The sequence below is a fragment of the Haemaphysalis longicornis genome, unplaced genomic scaffold (assembly GCF_048455015.1).
Source record: "Haemaphysalis longicornis isolate Haplotype H1 unplaced genomic scaffold, Haemaphysalis longicornis Haplotype H1 scaffold_3, whole genome shotgun sequence".
Taxonomy (NCBI): Eukaryota; Metazoa; Arthropoda; class Arachnida; order Ixodida; family Ixodidae; genus Haemaphysalis; species Haemaphysalis longicornis.
In genome coordinates, this window is record NW_027526335.1 from 10,064,982 (window position 1) to 10,090,513 (window position 25,532).

General features: G+C 48.9%; 2 protein-coding genes across 2 annotated transcripts; both read left to right on the top strand.

Annotated features, from left to right (window-relative positions):
• The first annotated feature begins 12,442 nt into the window (after positions 1-12,442).
• Positions 12,443-14,046, top strand: LOC144173172 (serine/threonine-protein phosphatase 2A regulatory subunit B'' subunit beta-like). Its single transcript, XM_077701681.1, has one exon. The coding sequence runs from the start codon at positions 12,634-12,636 to the stop codon at positions 14,044-14,046; it is 1,413 nt and encodes a 470-aa protein (XP_077557807.1). The 5' UTR covers positions 12,443-12,633.
• A 2,607-nt stretch (positions 14,047-16,653) lies between these two features.
• Positions 16,654-25,050, top strand: Cpsf73 (cleavage and polyadenylation specificity factor 73). Its single transcript, XM_077702290.1, has 2 exons — positions 16,654-18,298; positions 24,421-25,050. Exons 1-2 carry the CDS (start codon positions 16,679-16,681, stop codon positions 24,892-24,894), a joined length of 2,094 nt encoding a protein of 697 aa, XP_077558416.1. The 5' UTR covers positions 16,654-16,678; the 3' UTR covers positions 24,895-25,050.
• The last annotated feature ends 482 nt before the right edge of the window (positions 25,051-25,532 follow it).

The following is a 25,532-nucleotide window of genomic DNA, read 5'->3' on the forward strand; positions in this document are numbered from 1 at the left end:
GGAAGTCGTTGCTTATTTTCTCGATAGTACCTCACTATCTCCCTCAAAGTGACCATAGGTTGACTTCTAGCCTCCTCCATGGCCGTTGCATGGTATGTTAACGCACAGGCCTGTTGGTGGACAAACTCATTGCCCTCCACCGCGGAGTGGGCTGGAACTCATACTAATTCAACCCTCTGGAGGCATTTTGTCTCTCAGTACGTGAAGCACCCGCTGGGACACGCGTCCTGACTGGAAGTTCCTGGACACCTGGTACAAGTCTGTCACCACCTTGGTAATGCCCGGAAGGGTGAAGGCTAGGGAAATTGCCAACTCTTCTGCTTCTTCCATGTCTCTGACTTGAAACAATGCACTCATCGGCATATCTCTCCTGGTTTGGGTCTATGGTGTGAATCGGTACTTGCTGCTTGGCATACAGTGAGTACTTTTTCAAGTGGGTGCCAGTTTAAGGTGTTAAGCCTTGAAATGCAACATTAGGCCTAACGTCCTAAGCCTCAAATTGTGAAGTCAAGCTTAACGCCCTGCGGTTTAATGGGGGGACACTGGTCTTAAAGCAACTACTTATAATTTTCAAGTAAACTTTGTTAAACTTGTCAGTCTTGCTGCTTTTTTTTACCACATATGCCATTATTTTTTCAGCAATTGGTTCACAAGATAATTACCCATTTTTGGTCAAACAATAGATAGACAAAACAGTGTTGGTCATAAAACTGCGATCTCTATATTTTCCAATACTACGAACTCCGGTGAACGCAATAATCGAAGCAGTTTTTTGATGCACAGCTTGAAACTAATTTTACAGCTCATTAAACTTTGGTGGCACCAGTGGTAAGGAACCATTTTGAGTGGCCGTTTCAAACACTGAAGTTTGTAACACTGCACACTGAAATCCGCGAGTCATTACTCCTATAGGACAACTGGCAGTTCCCTGGGAAAGTTCGAATTTTTTGGAGTCCGAAAAAACGGTCATACTTAAAATAGCGACGTCATTTGATGTCTCAGCCAACCGAACTACGTGAAACGCCGTTTTTTTACGTCCATAGCTCGCGATATGGCCGTCACGTCGGTAGTCTGCGCACTGCGCATTAATGCTGGAGGAATTTAATTTAAGAAGCTCGAGGTGGATTTCTGTTCCCAAAAACAAGCTGCTGCCGTCAGAGGGGCACTGAAGCAAGTTCTATAATTTAATTTAATTTGTGGTGTTCTGGGTATTCTTCCTCGATCGATTCGGGGGACTTTTTGGGGAATGGGAGGTGGGGGGGGGGGGGGGGGGGGGGCGTCGGGAGGGGAGGGAGTCACAATAAAATTGCGTTAGAAGCTGTTGTTCATCCTCGCCTATTCGGTGACAGCGACTGTGATGACGCACTGATATTCCGCAGTTTGAAATTTAGCGGGTCGCGAGCATGTTTAGCGTGCCTTTGTCAGCCATACGTGAACAAGTAGAGTCGACATTGCCGTAAAGTACCGATGAAAAATCGAAATCCAAGCACGTTACAACATCCAAGCACGTTACAAATGAAGCGGCAGAAATTAGATGGCTGCATATACAAAGAATTTAGATGGCTGCATATGTAAATAGTTTTTTTTTTTCGAAATGAGCTAAATCCACCTAAAGTGAATTTGACAAAAACGTGAAAGTTTGTTACCAGACCTAAAATTTATGCAACATTGTCAAAGCTATTATAATATAAGTTTTACATGTCAGCTAGGGGAAGTTTATGGCCACAAGTAATTAAAAATATTAAAATTATAAGTTCGGATTTGGCTCGTATTAAATGGCAACATTCAAGTTGATGCGGCATTCTTATGAGAACTATAGTCAAACCCGATTATACGAACCCGGATATAGCGAATTATGCTTTATATCGAACAAAAGCAAATCTGTTACGAAAATGCATGCGAAGCATATTCCTTATAACAAAGTTCACATCGGATATATCGAACTCGATGCGCCTACAATTGCCATCAAAATGCACGGTTTCGGAGCAGTGATTGAGATACTGATTGGCCATGATTGACATGTTGAGCCTCGCATGGAGCGACGTGACGCCCGACACCTTCCATAACTGTTTCCGACGCATGGGGTTCACGAAGGAGCCCCCCGTCAGCGAGCCTGGACCAAGACGGCAGCATCGGCGAACTGCGCAAAGAGCTCGCCAACGTTCCAAATGCTGTGCCGAAAGGAGTGTCTTTTGAGGACTTCCTGAGTGTCAATGACGACTTTGCCGTCACTGTGAGTCCCCCACGCACAGAAAGCGTCACTGATGTCATGGCGGCTGGTGCTGCTGGAAGCACCGAAGAGAAGTATGCCACAACGTAAAGCCATCCGATGCTTTATGAAGCGCTTTTGCCAGTCGATGTGCTCCGCCAATATTCCTTCGATATTGAAAGGCACGGACTTGAACTGGTGCAAACGATGTCTCGTGTAGAGAATGCGGTGCTAGTCGCCACAATAAAAGCGAAAACAAAAATCACTGCTTTTTTTTTCAACTAGTTAAGGCGTAAAGTAGCTTTATTGCATGAAATAAACGGATTGTTTTCTGTAAGGTAATGGGATATTTTATGTGTTCGTTTCTCTATGTGGCAATGGCGAGATGGGGGGGGGGGGGGGGGTGTCCCGCGTATTGCGAACTCGTAACAAAAAAATTCGTTACAGACGGGTTCGGCTATATCGAACCATTGGATATATCGAACTAATCACGGTGCATGTTACAGTTCGCTATAACCGGGTTTGACTGTATATTTAAACTGACTTCCAAGAATGGTACGATAGAGTTTTGGCGGGAAAGGCACTGAACACATGCAACAGGTCTTCAAGAACAGTCGAACTATTTATGAAGAGCAGGTGAGTCCTCTTAGTAGAATAAGCAGTTTTTTTCGAATTCTTCCGTAGGATAATTTGCTTGGGTACGCCTGAAGACACTTATGAAGTAAGCAAGCTCTTCATTCCTTGCAAAAAATTTCCAAAACGCTGCAAAAGAAGGCTGCCCAATTCTTCCTCACCTTAAAGGGAAGGTGAAGCGGTTTTAGAATTAAAAGAAAAGTTGACTAGCAGCTAGTACGCATTGAATAGTTCATGTGTACGAAATATTTTCGCAATACATGCAATAGAAGCGGCGCAATGAGCAAACAAAAGTGGCCCGATGCCCCGCCCCCATCTCGCCGCGCGATGCCGGAAGACCGAAGAGCGCGGGCGAAAACCGGCTGAAAAACGTCATACCTGGACTTCCGGCCGGATCGGCCGCCTCGGCCATGCTCTTTTCGCCGTGTTTCCTTGTGAATGATACTTGTTGTTGCGGTTGATAGCACTAATTTGTACAATTGTTGTGTTCAAAAAGTATGCACGAACGCCAAACGAGGCATACGTTATCATGCCGTATTCCTAAGCAGTATAATGCCACGCCGGGATGCTTGATAACATACGGAAGCGACAGCCGAGGTGGCTGTGCTTTATGACAGAGAATATACTACACTACGTTAAATACTTTGTAAACCGCTCCAATGCGTTTTTTTTTATGCGACGGTCGTGAATGTTCACATTAGATTCGAGATTTAGGAAGGATGGGGAATACTGCTGTACTTTGGCCGGGGATGTTTTGTTCCATTCCAGAAACCAAGTCACATTTGTTCAGGAAATACTTGTTTCGTTGAACGCGTCGGTTTTCTTTCCCTATGGGCCCAGGACAGTGTTCAAAAAAACAATTTTTTGGCGAAACTAATACAAGGGGCCAATCCTGATAGAAGTTATCTCCCGGCTAAGAGGTAAACAGTATTCCTACAAAGTCAAAGAACCAAGACAACCAGATTACTTATTTTGCAAGTATACATGTCACGATAACGTGATGTTTGTCTGGAATTAAAAAAAAAAAACACTCCGAACCACCACCGCGCCATAATTTGTGTTGACTGCGGGGGCCTACTTTTTTGCCCAAGATTCCGCGTGGCATGCATATTATAACCTGGCAAGCAATTGTTGTCACTGAACCTCAAGTGTGCTCCAATGATAGTCGGTGATATATATATAATGATGATACTAAAAAAATTAGGAGCGAAGAGTAAATATACGGCCTCTGTCCGACTAGCGCGGTAAATGCTTAAATATAGAAATACTGAAACAGGCCAACGATTCATTATCACAAACGTTTGGTGATTGTTACCTAAAGTAACGTAACTACAACGTAACTGCCTTGTCCGACTGGTCTGTTAATTATAACGAGTTGGCCGTAATATTTTAGCAGAATGCGCAACGCACAAGCGAAAATCAAGCCCTACTACAGCCAATAATGCTCAGCAGGCACTAGTATGCTGCAGTGTTTTCAGAATAAATGCATGTGAAGCAGTAAGACGCCACTCATCGAAGTGCAGCTAGCAATCGCGGAGGCGCCGTAGCGCCGCTGCCGAAATGGCGCGCGCGTGTGGGTCTGTGTACGGGGATGAGTAACGGTGCTGGGGTGGGCGACAACGAACAAAGGAAATGCGGAAGCAGAGTCTGCTTGTTGGTTTATGCGTATACCAGCAAGATGTGTCTCGCATATATGTTTACAGCGCATGAACGTTATTTTTTCGCGCAGTGCACGTACGTGCTTTTCGTTGGTAGATTGTTTATAAAACGCCCATTAATCTTCGGCATAAATGGTTTTGTGTATAATAAGAAACAGTTAAGGCAGTACCTAATATTAACATAAGGCATAAAATCCCCCTATGCTGGTTGCCTAATTCAAAACTATTTTGATGGAACCCACTAGTCGACGTCACAGTCACTGCTTTGGGGTTCTCTGTCGTGTAAAGCAAATTTAAGCTCCAAGATAATTGAACCAACAGCACGGGAAATTATAAAACAAACTTCCAGTCATGTGCGAAAATTAAACTGCAAGCTAAATTGCCGCAGAGGCAACCGTGCGATCGTTCGCAATGCTTCCGACAACCCGCGCGGCCGGAGGGTGTCCTCCTTTGACGTCATGACAGGCGCAACCAATCAGGGGCGTCAAAAGACGAAAAGCGCGCGTCTTTCAAACGGGGCCGCGCTTTTTGCAAGATAAATGCCACTTGGACTCATGTACGATAAATTTCAATGTGATATTCGGAATCAGCGCGCAAGAAACTATATAACTGTTAATCTAACTCAAAGTTTTTGGAAAGCGCTTCAGCTTCCCTTTAATGAAGTGGCTCGATCGTACCCAGAGCGGGAGGTATTGGCCCGGGCTTGTAAGCGGCGGCTTTTATTTAAGTACTATAATGTTAAATATGGGAGTAAAAAAGTAAAAATAACCAGATTTACTTCATGATGGGGTAGACGAGATAAAATGATCGTTTTACATCTCAGTTTTATGTTCCCTTTTTCTGTTCACTTGGTCGTCGCCGTCTGGGGCAGACCTTTCGCCAATATATCTTAACTGTCGTCTGAATTCATAAGCCAGCTCCGAAAAAAAAAAAAAAAGCTCTCTGAGAGGGGGATTGAGGCGGCTCATGCTGCCGCCCGCGCGCATATCTACCGGGCGTTCCCCTCCAACACTCCAGCATCACCGTCGGAAGTCCACCATTGTGTACCTCAAAAATTCAAAGACATCCTCGAACATTACCGCCTCGGACGCCGCATCTTTCCCCCACCCCACGACAAGTTGACTAAGGAAGAAGCCACCACGTACCGCCGCCTTCAAACCAATACCTACCCGCACGGCACCCTCCTCCACGCCATTCATCCCACCTCCTACTCCGCCACCTGCAAGTATTGTCCCCAACCCTGCACACTGTACCATATGATTTGGGCGTGCTCCCACACACCATCCCTCCCCCCTATTCCCTCCCCCAACCATGAGCAGTGGGAAGGCATGCTAGCCAGCCCGGACCCCGGCGATCAGCTTCGGCTGTTGAAAGGGCCCGCCTGCACAGCGACCGCCCAGGGACTTCTGGACTGAGAAGACCCCCCATTGCCACTACTACAAAAACTAATATAGAAATAAAGTTTATTCCTCCTCCTCCTGAAAACATTCACGAAACAATCCGACAAGTCACGCCAAAAGCAAACTCCCATCAGTCTAATGTATTTGGCTCATTTTGATTCGTGCCACTGCATGCAGGATCTGGCTCATGTTCGATGCGAAATACGATATGCGCACACGTTTGCAGGCCGCCATCGCAGTCATTTTCGTGCCACCTCTTTTCTACGGGAAAGTTGCCTAGTTTTTTTCTTGTAACTGCAGTTTTATCTGACTTTGTTTCGTGTTTCGGTTTGTGGATTTGGCTCATTTGGGGGGAAAAATACTCATATGACGTTTTGTCTTCTAACGAAGTCCAATGGAGTTGTAATGCAGCCAAATTGAGCTGCACTTTATTGCAGCCACAGATAAGAGTTTGATAAATAATGCGCGTGCATGGTGAAGCGAACAATGGTGCGCATGCGTACCCTATTTTTTAATCGCAGACACGTCGTCCCAGTCGTTTCCAAACCTCGCGCCCCGCAGCCGCTCGCGACTTTCTAAACTAAGATGCCACCCACCTTTATTTCATTGTACGTATTTTGTCAGCTCAATAAAGTTTACGGGCGGGTCCCGGATGACTGGAAAAGTGCCATCACCGTATACAAATTCCAAAACCAGGAAAGCCCCTGAAAATCGAGAACCTTCGTCCCATCTCGCTAACCTACCTCATGCTTCGGGAAGTTGTTCGAGCATATCCTCCTGACACCCGGCATGCATTTGGGTCCACTTTTTTTTTTTTTCTAATCTTGCAGAATGAATAAGTCGGACAATGAAAAGTGTTGCGTGTTTTTTCAATAGCTCTCATAGTTTCATCTCAGCGAGATGTCCAATATATTGGACGATGGGATGCTACCAGGTATTTTCCCCCGGCGCGCATGTAATGACGTGCAGGAGATACTGCGCTGAAACTTGTGTGCAAAGGTGTTTTAGGTGCGGAGTACCTTCTCCCAATGTCCGTCCGCGTCCATCCGTGCGCACACCACCATCAAGTGAAAATCAAGCGAAATTCGATTTGAGCCGTGAGTTGCAGTTTCATTTAGGGCATAATCAAGGTGCAACTCACGGCTAAAATCGAATGACGGTCGGGGAGCACATCGGATGTCACTCGGGGCGCAACTTGGATGACGTTTCGAGTTCGAGTCCATTTATTTATTTATTTATTTATTTATTTATTTATTTATTTATTTATTATACCTCAAAGGCCCTGTACAGGAGTTTTTACATGAGGGGTGGGTATGCACTAAAAATGCAGTGGTTGAAAGTCAGTACAGAATTTATTCGATGGCTTCGTGAAAACGGATGGGACTGACTGGAGTGGACCACGGAGTCGGCGGGAAGATCATTCGTCTTTCGCTGTTTTGATAAAAAAAGAATTCTGATGGGCGAAGGTGAGCGTCTTTCCTGGGTAGACGATGTATTTTAATGTCGTTGGGAGCTGTTCGAGAATGATGGAACTTATAATACAAGCAGAGCCGCCTAACTTTGCGCCTTGTTTGTGCACGAGCTTGGCTTTTTAGATTAGTGACGCTCGTGTGATAGGAATAGTCCGAAAAAATAAACCTTGCCGCGCGGTTTCGTACAGATTCAAGTGTATTAGATGAGTTAGAAAGGTGGGGATCCCAGATTGCACATGCGTATTATTCTAGTTTTTGATAGGTTAGCAATTTGAAGGATGTAGAACAAAAATGTAAATTTTAGCTCGAAAGGGACAGCATATGATAAAAGATTTCGCTCTTGTGTTCAGTTCCTGTGGCCAATTTTAGAACCTCTTCCATCCTTTGTGATGGAGAAAAGAAGTCGACATTTGGTGCGATAGAACTTTGTTTTCATCTCGCAACCCTGTGGACTGTAACGGGTAGCGTTGGCAGTGTCTGTCGACCTTGGGAAGTGGCTTGTGCTCTTTTATTGGGGCTTAGCAATAGATAGTCGAGCCATGGTTTGATCGCAGATAGCACTCGGCTTCGTCCGCATTCTCTGTTTCGTCCTGCTTCCTCCCTGGAGTTGCGAGGGTCTCAGCAACAGTTTGGCCAAACTTCGCAAAATTGCTTCAGCCATCTTATCAGACTCGTGAGGCCGGTATCCTAAAAAAAAGACAGGCGATTTCGCCCACAAGCCGCTAAATACCAATAGCACTCGTTTGCTTTTCATAACAAGGCCATCGCAAAAGCTCTGTCAAAATCTTCGTGCTAATTGCTGGCGTTCAACGTATTGGACACGCACACTTAAAAGCGCAGAAGAAAGTAAGCGCGCGAACAGTTTAAATTTTGTACTCTGCGCGTTCGCTGTTGCATTAAGTTTATTGTAGAATCAAAGATATGCCTTGAAAGCAGGTATAAATACGAGAAACAGTATTTATGTCTTCGTCCGACGCCGTAGGACGCCGCGCTGCTGAACGCCACCATTCTGGAACGGTTTTGGCGGGAATGTGAACAATGTATTTTCACCAATGCTGCCTAGACAGCGCCATCAGGTGTCCAATTTATTGGAAATTGGAGTTTTATAGGGATGAATGCCTTGCCATTGGAGTGTTACCTCATTACCTTTTGTCCAAGACAAATCCTCATAGCCGGTCTCAGGAGGTATGGTTCTCCGCCGTCTCACTGCATATGTGGAAACACACCAATTACTCCTCGAATGTACGGCTTCCGCTGCAGGGTCGCTCCACGCAGGACGTGTTGATACAGCTACACCATGACATCGTACTGGGCATTGGAGCCTCGCCACGGGACACCCGGGCCGTCCGTGGTTTGGATCTCAAGAGCGCCTTCGATAATGCAGCCCATTATGCCATCCTACGCGGCCTCATGGACAAGAACGTCGGCCCAAGAGCCTATCACTACATACAGGATTTTCTACCCCACCGTACAGCACGCCTTGCAATCACGGACCTCAAAACCGATCCCATCCTGCTGGGTGATGTGGGGACTCCCCAAGGATCAGTGCTCTCGCCCTTCCTATTTAACGTGGCGATGCGGGATCCCCCGCAAGCCCTAGCCCAGATACCTAATCTCCGACACAGTTTACACGCGGACGATATTATCTATGAATAGCCGGGGGTAGAGACGGCGACATCCAGGACGCCCTTCAAGCCGGCATCCGAACAGTGGAATGCTACGCCAACAGCGAGGGGCTACAGTGCTCTCTACAGAAATCCAGAAACACGAGTTGTTAGTTACCTAGGCCGTCACACTCCTCCGCCCCACCAGAGCATTCAGTTATACTCTAGTACGGGAACGTCCATACCTCAGGTTCCCGTTATTCGGATATTGGGGATGCACATTCAAGCAAACGGTGTGAACTCCGAAACCATCCGCCGCCTCGATGTTCATTCTACTCAGGTCGGGCGCATGCTCACTCGGGTAGCTAATCGGCAACAGGGAATATCTGAACACACTTTACTTCACCTCCTACAAGCCTTCATACACTCCAAGATAACCTATGTCACCCATCTGCTGCTGACTCGCCTTGAAACAGAAAAACTCAATATAACTTTACGCCGTATCTACAATCAGGTGCTAGGCATTCCCGGAACGGCTCCTACCCGCCGCGTCCTGGAGCTCGGCATCCATAATACAACTGATGAACTCATTGAGGCTCAGCGCACTTCTCACATTCACCGCCTCGCATGCACGGCTACGGGCAGTCAGTCAGTCACCGAAAACTTTATTACACACCAGTCAAAGAGGGAGCGTTAGGTGCCCCCTTCTCCCATCAGTCGGCCGCGGTAGACTTGGCGGCTTCTAGGGCGAGACCGGGCAGAAAAATCCTGAAATGGCTAGGGCGCACCATCCCGTTTGGACACCCTTCTGCGCAATTCGTGCCTTCCTTTTTACAAGCCATGATACAGGCACCCCTCTCCCCAAGAACATGCAAGCGGGCTCCCAGGACGGTCGGCGCCGGGCACGAACGAGGTACTTCACCCGCATCCTCAAGACCCATCCACATGTCTGGTATACGGACGCCTCCCCATATAAAGGACGTCCCGCCCTCTGTGCTGCCATATCTAACTTTCCCGATAACTAGGAAATCGCATGCACCTTGCCCCATGGCGTCATCAAAGACGCAGAAGAAGCAGCCATCGCCCTTGTTGTACAAATCGTTCGCAGTGCCTCGCCTGGAATCATAATCACGGACTCTCAGCCCGCCCTGCGAAACGTTACCAACAGCAACTGCAGTTCCCCAGCTGCTCGCAAACTACGCATTATCCTCGAGACTCCGCACTTACCCCCCATATGTCTCATTTGGACCCCCGCCCACTCGGGCCTGGAAGGGAACGAGGTGGCTTATGAGCTGGCCTGCGGGCTCACCAACCAAGCGTCAGATCATCCTGCTACTCCTCTTCTCTCAGCACCCCTCTTTAGTTTTCAAACAAACTCACTACAAGGACGCTAGCTAGACGCATTTACCCACACCCGCACGCCTCACTCACTCGATACCAAGCGACCATACTACGGACCCGCCGCGGTGGCTCAGTGGCTAAGGCGTTCCGCTGCTGAGCACGATGTCGCGGGTTCGATTCTCGGCCGCGGCGGCCGCTTTTGCGATGGAGGCGAAAAGCAAAAACGCTCGTGTGTACGAGATTTAGGCGCACGTTAAAGATCCCCAGGCGGTCAAAATTAATCCGGAGCCCTCCACTACGGCGCGCCTCATCGCCTGCGTTGCGTCGGCGCGTTAAACCATACAATCAAAAAAATCAAACCCCATACTACGGCAAATCCACAGGAACATCCTCCCTTCCCCAGCACTGCACAGCAGAATACAGCCCTTTCTGTCCACCCTGCGGAGTCTGGGCCAACATGCAACTCATGTTATGGCAGGGCCCCAGTGTGCAGACCAACAATTTTATTCACGACGAATCAGACTTGGAGGCCGCACTGCTCAGCCCCATCAGGGACATCCAGAAAGCTCTTGTGGCTCTAGCGGTCCGTGCGGCACCTCCAGTGTTTCGGCGAGACCCGCACAGCAATCACCTCCGTGAACGTCCCGGCTGCAGGGCCGCCGTCGGGTCCAAGCTGGGCTCGACCGCTGACCCTCTGAGCAATATCGGGCCACTAACCACTAACTAAAGCTCTCTCTCTCTCTCTCTCTCTCTCTCTCTCTCTCTCTCTCTCTCTCTCTCTCTCTCTCTCTCTCTCTCTCTCTCTCTCTCTCTCTCTCTCTCTCTCTCTCTCTCCTCATCCTCCTTGCACGAATTTCAATTGCTCACATTCCCACAGGGAGGGATTTATCAATAATTGGTAAATGTCTGATCAGATAAATAATTTCAGCCAACCCTTGCCCCCAAAATATATACCACCTGTTTTCTTATACCTGAGAAATTTCACCCAAAGAACAATGAGGTGTTGCTAGCTCCCGCTGTGGGGAAATAAGAACTATGTCGCGTGGTCGCGAGGAGGATCTGGTCATCAGCATCATCGACTTCCTCTTTGTCGCATTCGCGAGGAGGCGACGCATTGCCATGGGTGCGTCAGGGCTGGAACTCAGGCGCAGGAGCAGATCTAGCCGCGCCTAGCGCCTGTCCAGCATCGCATTCATGCGCCGCCCATGTCGGAGCCCGCCGCCCGCCTGCCACTGCAAGACGACGGTAAGGCTCGCATCCCCCATGTTCCCCTCACACTGCGCGCACCGCACGGACCCAAGAGGCATCATTGCACATGGAGCGGGCAGCGGCTGCTGGCTCTCCTGGTAAGCAGGACGAAGGATCGCCCCCGGTCGTGAGTCGCGCAGGCCCGTCCGACAGCACTGGCGCTGCCTCCCGACAGGTGGACGCAACTGGCGCAACACCACCGCAAGAAAACGCCGTGTGGATGGTCGTGTATGTTTCAGTCTCGTCTGACAACGCATGCTGGATGTATCCGCAAAACGCATTCAATATCCTGCGGGAAACAGTCGCGGCAGGTCAAAACAGAGATGCCTACAGGAAAGAATGACGTAAAGAATGGTGCAAGCTGTAAAGAATGGCGCATTTTTGTTAAGCTTTCCTGTCGATCGAATGCCTCACTCTGATCACGGCATCCCTTGAAGGATCCGCTTACCATTTTATTTCTGTCGCCCTCCCCTCTCTCCCGCGTTGAGTGACTATACTCGATCGGCAAGCAAAAAACAAACACCAGTTGCGAAAGCGGAGCAGAAATGTGCCAAATGAGCGGAGCAGCCACAATAGAGGCAGCCTAGAATTTCTTGTCATGGCAAGTCTTAAAAGGTACCTAACGTATACACGTAAGGGCATTTTAAAAATGTCTGCTCAAAAAAGATTGCTATGTTTAGAAGGTAATCACTACAATTGCTTCGCGTGGCTGAAAAACTCCCAGCTATTCCTTCATGTTTTTTCAACCGTTCTTCTGGACATCCATAATTTCACCTGCGAAAAAGAAGCAGGAACAGAGGAGGGGGGTGGATCCGCTCCATCTCGTAGTTTACGCTCAATTTTCCTTTTACACCGCCAAACCGAGTGGCCCAGAGCTTTCTTAAAGTTCGGTAAAAAGTACTAACCAACGCGCTTATGCATTTGTTGGCACATGCTGAAGTTACAGCTCGCAAGAGCCCACTGGGCAACACGCTTGATAGGGAAAAGACGTTTCAGTATTTGCGCACTTATATGCAGCCGAATAGGTTACAATACATATGAGGCCATTACGGGGCAACAGGCACATCCATGTGGTGTAGCGATTCAGTATTCTTTTGCCGTTGGCGCATCGATGGCGGCCCGCGAGACAGCCGCTGCTTGGTGGTGCTAAAGTGTACTTCCCCTCTCGGCTGCGCAGCCCCTGCCGCGCGGGAGGCCGACGTAAACCGACTGAAATGCAGCGGCCGAACCCCATTCTGCATGGCTTCCCACCAGAGCGACGGCGCCGGCGGCCCCCAGGAGAGCACCGGCGACCAGGACGACGGCGGCGGCAAGGCGTCCGCCGCTGCGAGTCTCAGCATCCTGTCCATCGAAGTGGAGTCTGACCTGGTCATCAACGTGTCTGCCGAGCTGAACCGCATCGGACGGCGTCCGCTCAAACCCACGGACCTCAAGAGTATCGTCAAGATGTGCGGACTTCCGCTGTACCTCAAGTTCCCCATGTACCAGGCCATCTGCAAGTCGCCCACGAGGCAGGCCCTGCTCGATCTGTGCCGCGACATGCAAAAGGTCGCCGGTAGGGACCGGCTGTCCAAGGTGGTCTTCGTGCTGACAAAGGGCCGCCGCAGCTACCTGCAGCCGTGCGACTTCCGGGACCTCATCCAAGACCTGATTGACACGCACGACGGCCTGTCTTTCCTCAAGCAAGTGGTCAGGTCGCACGGCGTGTACATCGACACCGTCGTGGCTCGGCTGTTCTTCGAGCTCGGCAAGACGTGGACCTGGCGCCTGGGCATGGCCGAGCTGCGACGCAGTGACTTCCTCAAGCAGCTCGACGCGCTTGAGCTGCACAGCGACTTCATGAATGTGGAGGGCGCGTTCTCGTACAAGGACGCCTACGTCATTCACTCGGTATTCAACGCGCTGGACCGAGACAACGATCGCCTGCTGAACAGAACGGACCTGACACGCTACGAGAAGGGCGCGCTGGTGCCCACGGCTATTGAGCGGATCTTCATCTTGCTAAGCACGTCGGCCATGACATACGTCGACTTCGTTGTCTTCCTGCTCGCAGAAAAGGACAAATCGCACCAGAGGAGCATCGAGTACTGGTTCAACCGGCTGGACCTCGACGGTGACGGCAAAATCACGATGTACGAACTCGAGGTCTTCTTTAATGAGCAGCACGGCCGTGTGTCCCTGCTGATGAACGATCCCGTGTCGTTTGAGGATGTCTGTCGCCAGATGCTGGATTTGGTGAAGCCCAAGACATCGAGCTTTTTTGCCTTGTCCGACCTGAAACGATGCGCCCTTGCTTCTGTCTTCTTCAACACGTTCATTAACACCTATGAGTTCATCCATCACGAGGTATTTGACCCTTTCGACGCGGACCGCCTGCGCAACGGCTTCACGCAGTGGGAGCAGTTCGCGAAGTCCAAGTTCACTCTTCTCATGGAAGAAGGCGACAAGGATGATTCCTCCTCCGACGAGGACGGGCCTTGACTCTGTTTCACTCGGGAAATAAATTGCCTCAGGAAGGCAAGCTTCGGACGCAACGATGGGCACGAGCTGAGAAAATTATTCTTGAATCTGTATTTGCAGTAGTTATTTCTGTGGTGATGCCGTGCACCGTGTGGAAGGCGAGAGTAATTTGTATTTGTTGCTCGCTGCGCGAAATTTTGCTCAAATTCACTCAGTGGTGAGCCACAGTCAGGGACAGCAGACATTATAGGGTCCACTTTTTATGCAGGCGAGTGTGTGAATAGGTTTATAGGCAGCTGAAGGTGGTTGTAACTCGTCTTGCGAGAGCTATGAATGGGGAGGAGAAGCGGGGTTTATTTCTGGTAGACGTCTGTATACCGTATTTTCGCGCGTATAACCCGCACCAAAAATGCGAAAATATCAGTGGCAAAGTAGGGGTGCGGACAATACGGGGGGTTTTTCCTTTAGTGCAGCCTTTCGGCAATGCGCGTTGTGCCGTGAAGCTCCTACGCAGTAACGCTGACGAAGCCTCCTATGGCAGCGATTGCGCAAAACATACAACGACAATCCATGGAGAGCTAGAGGGCGATTCCACGTGAGATGGTGCAAAAAAGCTTCAAAAAATGCTTAATCACAAACAACATGGATGGACCTTGTGTACAACAATGAGGACTGCGGCTCAAGTGATAGCTCTAGCGAGAGCAGTGACACTGACTGAATTGCTGCTTTCGCCTTGCAGTCCGTGTATTCTCTTTGCTAAATATACGCTTTTCCTGTCTACACAGTATGTGATGTGTTGCTTGAGCAGTAGCTTTGGCGCAGTTTTTCCAGTATCAAATGTGCGGGCAATACGCGAGGATTTTTTTTTTCCCGGCGGGCTGAAAGTGTGGGTGCGGATTATATGCTGGGGCAGGCTATACGCGCGAAAATGCGAAAATACGGCGTGTAGACTGGTCATTGTCCCCATGAGAAGTGTCTCGGCGCGAACGACCGCGGGCAGCGGCCTTCCTCCTGCATTCTCTCTAGACGCCTATGCGTGCAGAACCTTGCTGGAGGGCCATCTAAGTATGCCAAGTATGCCAACCGGAGGGTCATCTAAGTATGGTCGTGCCAAAGAGCCGCTTCATTAAGGTATGAACCTTTGCGACTAGGCGAGGCGCGAGAAATCCGAGGGTACAAATAACCACCGAGTTTGGGAGGATGTCAGGGTGGCACAAATCGATGGGAAGTCGGGAACTACAGCTACATTTAATTTTCAGGCCAGAACAATTGCCAGAAACTCGGCTAGAAACGTTGCGAGGCACTTGTTGTCACTTTCAGATGAGCATTCAAGCAAGCCAGATTTATCCGGTTCATATTTGCGAAGAGAAAATTTTGGCATTGTTGGTGAAAAGGTTATTAAAGGTTAACGGAGCAGGAAGGACCTCACAGGGCACCGGCCTGGAAGCGCAACAATGCGGCGCGCGCTGATCTCAAACGTTCTCTTTTTCACCACACTGGTGCGTAGCGGTGTAAATGGAACTGACGGTACAGGGTACGTGCCGCCGAGTCTTGTTCACCACACTAACCACTCACTGATGAAGAACGTACGGTGTCGCCGCAACGCCGAGAGAAATCCAGCGTGAAGAGGCGCAAAGTGCTCCGGCTGTTACCAACACTGGCGGAGCAGAATAGGTAATTAAGGCACCAGCGTTGTTCTTCCAGCGACTCTGGAGGCACAGCCGCAGTGCAGAACAAGCACAAGAAATGCGGACGCCTGGTGCTGGGCCAGTGGTGGTCCCAAGGGGGGGGGGGGGGGGGGGGGGGGGGCGAAGGGGGCGGTCGCCCTCCCTTCGCCCCCCCCCCCCCCGCCCTAAAGAGGTCCTCAGTTTCTTATTTTTAGTTTTTTTAAGCATTCCACTTGCGCGAAGTTAAATCCCAGCGGGTTGCATCGCATACGCGCACACGCCTCCATGGTTATCACCACCTCCGCAGAATTGGCGCAAGGAGGGGACCGATTCTTTATTCGCCTCGCCCCTCCCCCCCGCCTAATTGGAAACGCAGATCTCAGTTCCAGGGGTTTGTCCAGAATTTCGATTTTGGGGGTGTGTGTAAATTCTCCGGGGGGGGGGGGGTGATTGTGGTATGCTGGGGGAGTGTACAAATCCCTTGTATGGGTTGTGGAATTTGTTTGGGGGGTGTAATCCTTCTGGGGGGGGGGGGGGGGTGATCCTCCAGGGGGAGAGGGGGTATAAATCCTTGAATTGGACAATGTCAAGGCTTCACGAGAGAGAGAGAGAGGGGCACGGAACACTGAACGCCAACGGATAACAAAGCTCAAAAAGCGCAGTCGAACATTTCATACGCGAAGTCAAGCACTCCCCAACAAAGACGCTACAAAGATTTTTACTAATTCGCCAGGGCAGAAACGAGGTATCACATACAATTTCGCTTCCACGGTACGTGTCTGTCAACACGAGAAAATGTTTACGCATCATGCAGATAAACCATCCCAAAAAGTTTATGCCTGATTTTCAGAAAGAACCAAATCGCAAAACCATATAGCCCGCCAAAACGGAGTAACCGGAGTCGGCTGGCTTGGCGGCTAGGCTCGGCTGACCTTGGCTCGACGCTCCATTGGCTCGGCTTCTTTCAACGTTTGCTTCTTTCAAGCATGGCCGCCGTCATGGAAGCGCCGGGCGACAGCCCGAAAAGAAAAGCGGAATCTCAAGTTCCTGCTGAAGAAAGCGACCTCCTATTGATACGGCCTCTTGGAGCAGGTCAAGAAGTAGGGAGGTCATGCATTATGCTTGAGTTTAAGGGAAAACGCATTATGCTGGACTGTGGCATACACCCAGGCATGTCGGGCCTGGACGCACTGCCTTACGTCGATTTGATTGAAGCCGACGAAATTGACCTGCTGCTTGTGAGTCATTTCCACTTGGATCACTGTGGTGCTCTGCCGTGGTTTCTACAGAAGACCACATTCAAGGGTCGGTGCTTCATGACGCACGCCACAAAGGCTATCTATCGGTGGCTACTGGCGGATTACATCAAAGTGAGCAACATCGGCACCGAGCAAATGCTGTACTCCGAGGCCGATCTTGAAGCGAGCATGGAGAAAATCGAAACCATAAACTTTCACGAAGAGAAAGAGGTGAACGGCATCCGCTTCTGGTGTTACAACGCGGGTCACGTACTGGGCGCCGCGATGTTTATGATCGAGATCGCCGGTGTCAAGGTCCTCTACACCGGTGACTTCTCGCGACAGGAGGACAGGCATTTGATGGCCGCTGAAATCCCAAACATCCATCCCGATGTGCTCATTATTGAGTCCACCTACGGCACCCACATCCACGAGAAGCGCGAGGAACGAGAGGCCCGCTTCACGGGTCTCGTGCACGACATCGTGAACCGCGGTGGCCGCTGCCTCATTCCCGTGTTCGCGCTCGGCCGGGCGCAGGAACTGCTGCTCATCCTGGACGAGTACTGGTCGAACCACCCCGAGCTGCACGACATCCCCATCTACTACGCGTCGTCGCTGGCCAAGAAATGCATGGCCGTGTACCAGACTTACGTGAACGCCATGAACGAGCGAATCCGGCGCCAGATCACCATAAACAACCCGTTCGTGTTCAAGCACATCTCGAACCTGAAGAGCATCGAGCACTTCGAGGACATCGGGCCCTGCGTGGTGATGGCAAGCCCCGGCATGATGCAGAGCGGCCTCTCCCGCGAGCTGTTCGAGAGCTGGTGCACGGACCCCAAGAACGGCGTGATAATCGCGGGCTACTGCGTCGAAGGGACGCTGGCCAAGACGATCCTCTCCGAGCCCGAAGAGATCACCACCATGGTGGGCCAGAAGCTTCCGCTCAAGATGAGCGTCGACTACATCTCCTTCTCGGCGCACACGGACTACCAACAGACGAGTGAGTTCATCCGCACCCTGAAGCCGCCGCACATTGTTCTGGTGCACGGAGAGCAGAATGAGATGGGCCGGCTCAAGGCGGCCATCGTTCGAGAGTACGAGGACGACCTGGAGACGCGCATCGAGGTGCACAACCCGCGCAACACGCAGGCGGTCGAGCTGCACTTCCGCGGCGAGAAAACGGCCAAGGTGATGGGCTCGCTGGCCGTGCAGCCGCCCGAGCTGGGGCGCCAGCTTTCAGGCGTGCTCGTCAAGCGCAACTTCAGCTACCACCTGCTGGCTCCCGCCGACCTGGGCAAGTACACGGACATGGTCATGAGCACCGTCGGGCAGCGCATGAGCATCAGCTACACAGGATCCTTTCAGGTAACCGGGCCTCCCCTCCTTGACGCGGCAAGTGAGCGTCCCGTTGGGCCACCTCTAGGTGTGCACTGTGTGTCACCCAGGACTGTTCTGGATGACCTCTTTCGAGCAGCACTCGCTTCCCCGCCAGTGCAGCTCGAGTCACGAGTCCATTTACCCATGACGGAGTCGAGTGCGAAACCTAAGTTATGTGGGCACATCTGGGAGGGGAGGAGCAGATCGAAAGGGTAAGGGTGGTTCCACACTGTGGTTGCACCGCCATAATTGTTAAAAGCTGGTTCATCTAGTGCAGGTTTAATCCTAGAAGTCTGGTGTCTAACAAGAACTCAGAGTTGTGCGAAAAGGTCTGTGCATAATACGCCATGATTGAAGGCATAAACACGGTATCATTCAAGTGTTGGCGACACCTGATTACTATGCATGTAGGTTCTCATGGGCACTAAACAGCAAATTATACTGTATCTTCTCCACCTCTCTTGGTGTTGATAACAATTTGCAAACCATTGGCCATTTTGGAATTCAGCAGAACCTCGTTGAAAGAAAATCAAATAGCTGCTTAAAATGCAACAAAAGATTTAGATGCTACATTCTCAAGTGGGACTCCTCAGCAAAAAGCACTTTCATTCGAAGATTTTGTTAAACACAGCTGAGCAGATTCTACTAGTCTCTTGAGGTTTCTGTAGCAAGCTTGCACTGTGTATTATTAAAAGCCAAGCAAAAAGATGGTCGCGTATCAGCTCACTTCTGTGCAAGTCTCATTGAAAAACGTTAGTCGCCTGCAGCCCTGACTGCCTCTCCTCTCTCCGCCACCTACCGCCTCGGTCCTCCCATAATAACTGCTGTAGAGGTTTACTCAGTCATTGGTAGGTTACCATTACAAAGTAACAGTGTTACAGTGTTACCTAAGCCAAAAAAGTAACTCTGTAACAGTTACAGTTAGAGTTCTCAAACGTAACTTTTTAGAGGTACAGTTACGGTGAAAAAGTAACGTCGTTACTTTTCCATTACTGTATAGAACTAATAGATCAGAAACCATAGAGTTCAGTAGAAATGTATGAAGGCATGCGGATAGTCAAAATTGCACGTTGTGAAACAGTAGACAAAGGGAACCTAAAAAGGGGTACACTCAAACACAAGACGAACAATCGCTGTCATTTTGTTATGTTACACCAACGTTTTTGTTGATGCACCCTATGGCTGCCGTGTTCCGGTGGGCCCCTCTCCAGTGGTCTTTCTTTACAAGGGTAGGCCAGTATCCTCCTCGGCAGAAATCTAATTGCCACTTTTTTTTTCTTGTTTCCGCTCGACTCAATGCGAAGGAAAAGCTTTAAGATATCGCATGAAGGACCGACAGCCCACCTTAGTCTTCTATAGGCAACATAATCATTTTTGTGATCTTCTCTCCTAAACTGCAAAGGCAGCTGTGTTGTGGAAAGGTAAAATGGGGAAGGATATGGCAAAGAAGAAAGCCCAAATTTCAAAAAAGTGGAAAGCGCAATCTGTATGTCGGTGTTCAATGAGTGTTGCTGTTTGATCATTTTTTATAAAAAGGAAGTAACTGTAACGGCATTTTCTGTTACAGTTACTCTGTAAAAAGTAGCAGTGTTACAGTTATAAGTTCCTCTAGCTTAATAGTACCTGGTTACAGTTACAAGTCATTGAAAAAAGTAACTAGTTACCGGTAATGCGTTACTAGTAACTAGTTACTGCCTAAAGCCGGGTTTGCTCAATCACGCTCACACTGTTGGGACCGTTTGTTACTGTTTCACTCAGAATTGGAGCGACGAGCTCCAAGCTTAATCACAACCTCTTTTTTGTATTTTTGTATGGAAATATCGTTTCTAACACATTTTTTGTGCTTGCTGTCGCAAAAATTATGCGCAGTCTAGTTTAGATTAAAAGAACAGAGCTAGTATTTGTTATATATTTGTTTTGCTTAAAATGTGTGTAATGTTTTGTTTTCGCTGAATAGTGTTGACAAGTATGAAGCTGTCTATCAGATTTAGTATTTTTGAAATGCATTGCCTACATAAGCGTCTCGTTAAAGAGTTCCTCCTAAGATTTGGTTGGACGGTTGAATGAAGGGACAGACAGCAGACCAAAATTTTCACTTTAGTGTTGCCCAAGTAAGACTATCGTTTTTAAAAAGCAATGTGAATGCTGTAATGCTCAGAAAAGAATGTTTCCTAATGGAATGGCACAGTCACTGGTTTAACAAGGTGGGGGCCTGGTATCTGGGGCATGGTTCCTCACAGCTTTGTACTAGTTCATTTTTTTTCTTTACGGAGACCCATGCAGTACACCAAGTCAAACGTTGTTAGTGTGACGAATGGCCACGAGAGTGATTGGCCATGCGAGTGAGCCAGCGAGAACGACAGCGACGATGACAAAGAAGAGGAACCGCGCGTAAGTGATTGCGGAGGCTGGAACGGCAACGGCTGGAAGCCAAGCGGCGGAACAGGGCGCGGTCCGTGGGAACTACCCCGTGAGACGCCTGGGCCACCTTAGACGGGACCCCGCTACCCTCCGCCAAGGCTTGAGAGCTCGTCTGGGCGCCGTCATTGAGGTGCTGGTGCGTCGACTGCTGACGCGCCATTCTGGCTGTTGGGTGCTGGCGTTCCTGCTGTTGAAGTGGCTAGGAACGCGTCACGTCTGAGAGTGAGCTGACTGGCCTATTGGGCATTGCTCTCGGACCTTGTGAACTGCGAGGTTATTTTGTGTATCTTTGAACTGTAGACTGTGTGTACGTGTGACCCAAACCCATCCTCTCTGTTACGTCCCGACCTCTACTATGCTCACGTCCTGTACTTGTCCTCCATCCCATTGAATATAGTCTTCGACGTGTTAAACAGTGTTCGGCTACTGCCTGCACGCGGTCCGGCCCAACATTCATAACAATTAGCTCAGAACTTTGATAGCTTGAAGATTTTTAATCACTAACCAATTGCCTGTGTTGTCCATGTATTTCTGCACATTTATCTCGACAGGTTTTTGAAGCATACCAGAGATAACTAATCATAGATAACTAAAATTTTACTGTGAAAGTTTGCAAAAACTATAATTTGAGGTACAGTGAAATGCAATGTTCATTAAGACTAATTTCATGGTTAAGACGAACAACATTTTAGCTATCTTCCAAAGTGCACAATGAAAAACAATCTGCTTAATTAAGGCAAATTTCTCGTAATATGAACAAGTTTTTACAGTCTCCTTGAGTTCGTCTTATCGGGAATTTACTAAGCATATATAGAACTTACTTGGAGCCACAAAAAAATGGGGAATATTCAGGGCATCATATAATCCGAACTGAATAAATTCACCTTTAATAGAGGGTCTCACACAGCAGGTTGGCAGGGACTTTGCCTGAACTGCTATATTAATTGACATAACTTGTGTCTTCATGTTGCTGTTGTAGTCCTTTATTAATCAAGGGAAGGCCATGTGACCAAAGTGGGGGGAGGAGGGGAAGCGAGGAGTAGCCCAGTTGAAGAAATGATGCGTCCATGAAGACCACATAGGAGTTCCCTTCAGACAGCGGAGGCCAGGCTAAAGGGAAGATCATATCCCATTAGGGAATTTTCACGACCGGTGTAGACACCAGTCCACACTAATCTCGAGAGACCACTCTCTACGCTGAACAGCGCACGAGCTGTGAGAAAATTAGGGTCTTCAAATGGAGGGCCAACTTATGAGGCATCGGGAGGCATAGCATTGGTGAGGATGGGCTGGTACAGAGAAACCGCGGAGCAGCACGTGGAGATTAGGTGGTCAGGGGTGGCGAATATGGTCATCCGGCAGTGGGGACAGTAAGGTAGAGACCCTGGGGCAGTGGGTGAATCCATTTTCTGGTGACGTAGGGTGTGAGGGCTGCAGTGGCCCTAGCTTTGTTGACGAATACTTCTGCAGAGCAAGGCATCAGAGCAAGGTAGCCAGTGGGGGAACGAAATAAAGACTGCGTTTCTGTGTCTGGCGTGCGTGATCAAGTTGAAGGCGAGGGCAGGGGGAGTAGGGTGACGCCGTGGTCGTCCAGGGGATGGGTACATGTAATTTGCAAACCGTTGACTGAAATTGCAAATTTATTGAAACAAAAAATTTACTCGGGACACCGAAGTTAGTTGTATACATTGTCTAATTATCTGAGCAGCTTGATTTTGGGAATGGGTAGGAGATTCTCTCAGTTTTTCTGGCTGATTTGCATACATTTTTCAACTAGAAAAGAGTGTTTGAAAGCGCTGCTTTCCTCGAATCCTCTGTCATGGCCATTCGCCGCCCTTGGCTAAGACAACACACGGGCAAGGCTGCAAGGCTAAATTTAGCTTGTTGCTAGCATCTTTAATGTGCATGAATGAGCACAAAGTCACTGTTAAACATGAAAAGGGTGAATGTTGGCACTTTGAATGCAGGCTGAGATGGCCCAAAAGCACCTTGCCAACCAATGTGACGCCGCTGCAGTATTCGCTGCGGCGGCTGCCAGTGGTGTTGTCTCTCCTTCCACCTAATACAGATGAGCTAAGGCCCTAGACTTCCACTAAACAGTCATGTTGCAGAATACATGGGTTGAACTGCAATACGCAGGCATAAACAATGTTTTGACACGCCCGCTTCAGTGTTCCGATAACACCTGTTACACCAGTTTGGGAGCTATGCACGGGCACAGACGGGAACATGAACTTTGGGCTGGGTAGGTGCCACTCATTAGGGGGCAAAGGAGTTTTAATAAAGGTCAGGTAATTCTGATGTTTTGTGTGAATTGCACTAAAGTGTACCAATAAGTACTTGGTGTCTTGGTGGGCTAGTTAGTTAATGCGTACTAAAGAACAGGTTGCAGCGCATAAAAATTGGAAAGCAAAGAAGACCTTTTGTAACATCTTTTTAAGATGCACCGACGTTGTTCACTTGTTAATTGGTAAGTTTAAAGGGGAGCTTTTAATTTTATCTTTGTGGTTTTTGTGTGGACTTTGGAATGGAAGTTGCCATATTTACCAGTACAGAAAGTTTTTGCCGTTGCTTTTGGCAAATGGACAGTCATCTTTTACACCAGGATAAGCACTAAATAATACGTAATGGAAAGTGCTGCGGTGTTTCCTAGCAAGAATGGCTCTGCCTCTTGCAAGCTGTTATGGAGGCTGCTCTGAAAATGATGGAGTATCCATGCGACAGGCAACTAATGACAGTAAAAAATTGCCCGAAGATTGTGCCGATGCTGTGCGAGCATTTCGCTCTGCAATGTTCCTCAGTTATTGTAATTGCCACAGCAATGACAATATTCATGCATAGATCTTAATAGACTTATATTATGTACAAAAGCTGGATTTGACCACACTAGTGCAGGCGGAGAGGGGGGGGGTAAATGGGTAGGGGTCTCAGCGGCTGCACCTTCCACAATGTTTTCCATCTGCTTGCATTTTAAGCAAGGGCTCCTACTGCAACCCTCCACCTCAGACAAGTTTTCGCAGTTTGCGTGTGGCTTGGAGGCGGGAGCCGTGAGCTTGGGGAATCCAGCCTTTTGTGGGAGAAGAAGAGAGCCGTGCTGTTGAGAAGCGCATAGCATCAGTAAAAGAAAGCCATGTCTCCTGTGGTGGCACTCCTATGATGATGATGATGACATTGCGGGGACTTGTGGACACTGTTTGCTTATTTAAGGGGCACTTCTGTGAGCATGATTTTCATTCTGACAAAAGGGGGGACCTTTAACTCACTGGAGAGGCAAAATAAGAACATTTGGAGTCAAAGAATGGGCGCAGGCAGCACAGGACAAAAACTGTTGGAGATCCATGGGAAAAGCCTCTGTCCTGCAGTGGATCATGATCGGGATGATGAGGTTACTGTATTTTGGTTAGCCTTTAACAATGCCTTTGAACAATGTTTTATTTTGCATGCATAATTTATTTCGGGCTTTAGTGGCAGCAATAGTGTGTGAAAAAATATTGTAGTCGAAGCTTGGTGCACTCGGCTGTTAATGGTGCTCTTTCAAGAATCTGCTTTTCGTGCTTTGTAGCAGAAGGGCTTAGCAGTTGTGGTGTTAGCAAATAAACAGGCCAGCTGTGCAGATGTAGCTTGTGTTGGGGTAAGGCAACATTGTTTATAGTTACTTTTGTACATTTATTATTTTTATTTTTTTGCAGTTGCTGCATTTCTTCCTCAACCAACTGTCGGGCGATGTTGAAATTGTGGACGGTTCAAAGAGGGCACTGCGCGTGTTTGGCAAAGTGACCGTCGTCCAGGAGTCTGCCAGCATGGTGGTCCTGGAGTGGAATTCGAGCCCCGTCAACGATCTGTTTGCAGACGCCGTCATCACAGTAGTGCTGCGTGCCCAGTGCTCGACACTTCCCAGCAAGAGCTTACCGTCAACCTTGGTGAAGGTGGACCGCATGCACTTCACGGAGTGCCTCATGGAGACCTTGGCCGAAATGTTTGGCGAGGATTCGGTTGGAAAAGTGGTCAAGGGGGAACGCATGATGGTCACAGTTAACGACCGCAGTGCACACATTAACCTGCGGAGCCTGGAGGTTCAGTGTGAAGGGGACGATGTTCTGCAGCAGATAGTATCCACTGCCGTGACAAAGCTCTATAACTCCATGGCACCACTTAAAGTGTAATGTACAGTATGGGATGGTCACAGGACCACCTAAGGTTCATTGTTATTCACACCATCATTCGTTCTTTCTACATCATGCAAATAAAACAAATGTCAGTGTGAAATTGTTTTCTTTAGACTCTTCCTACTCCTGACCTCTCGCAAGGCCTGTGAACTTTCTTCTGCAAGCCATTGCAGGTGGAAAGTGCTTTTATAAAATTACTGGCTCATATTTTTAAGTCTCATTGTGTACTACTTCCTGCTCATGAACGTACTTTCACAGGATCAATCTGTTGGAATACTCTCACACTGGCTTCCCTATATTGGAGCCCTGCATGCTCCTCACGTGGGAGCAGGCACCCTCCTTGACTCCGCTAGCCGCAGCCACTTCATCTTGGTCATGCTAGAAAAGGGCCTCTTTGAAATTGAGGAGTAGTGTTCATCTGGCCGCTGCGCTGAACACATATCACGGCCATAATTTTACGAATGAGGTGCGATGAGGAGGATGGAAAACTTCATTGACCGAAAGCGATAATATTGTTACATGGCGGCAGGACGCAGGTGACAGGAACCGAGATAGATGATGAACGACCTCCATCAGAATATCTAACCCACGTCCTCGGGCTCACTCTGGCTATGAAATTTGTTAAGACAAACTCG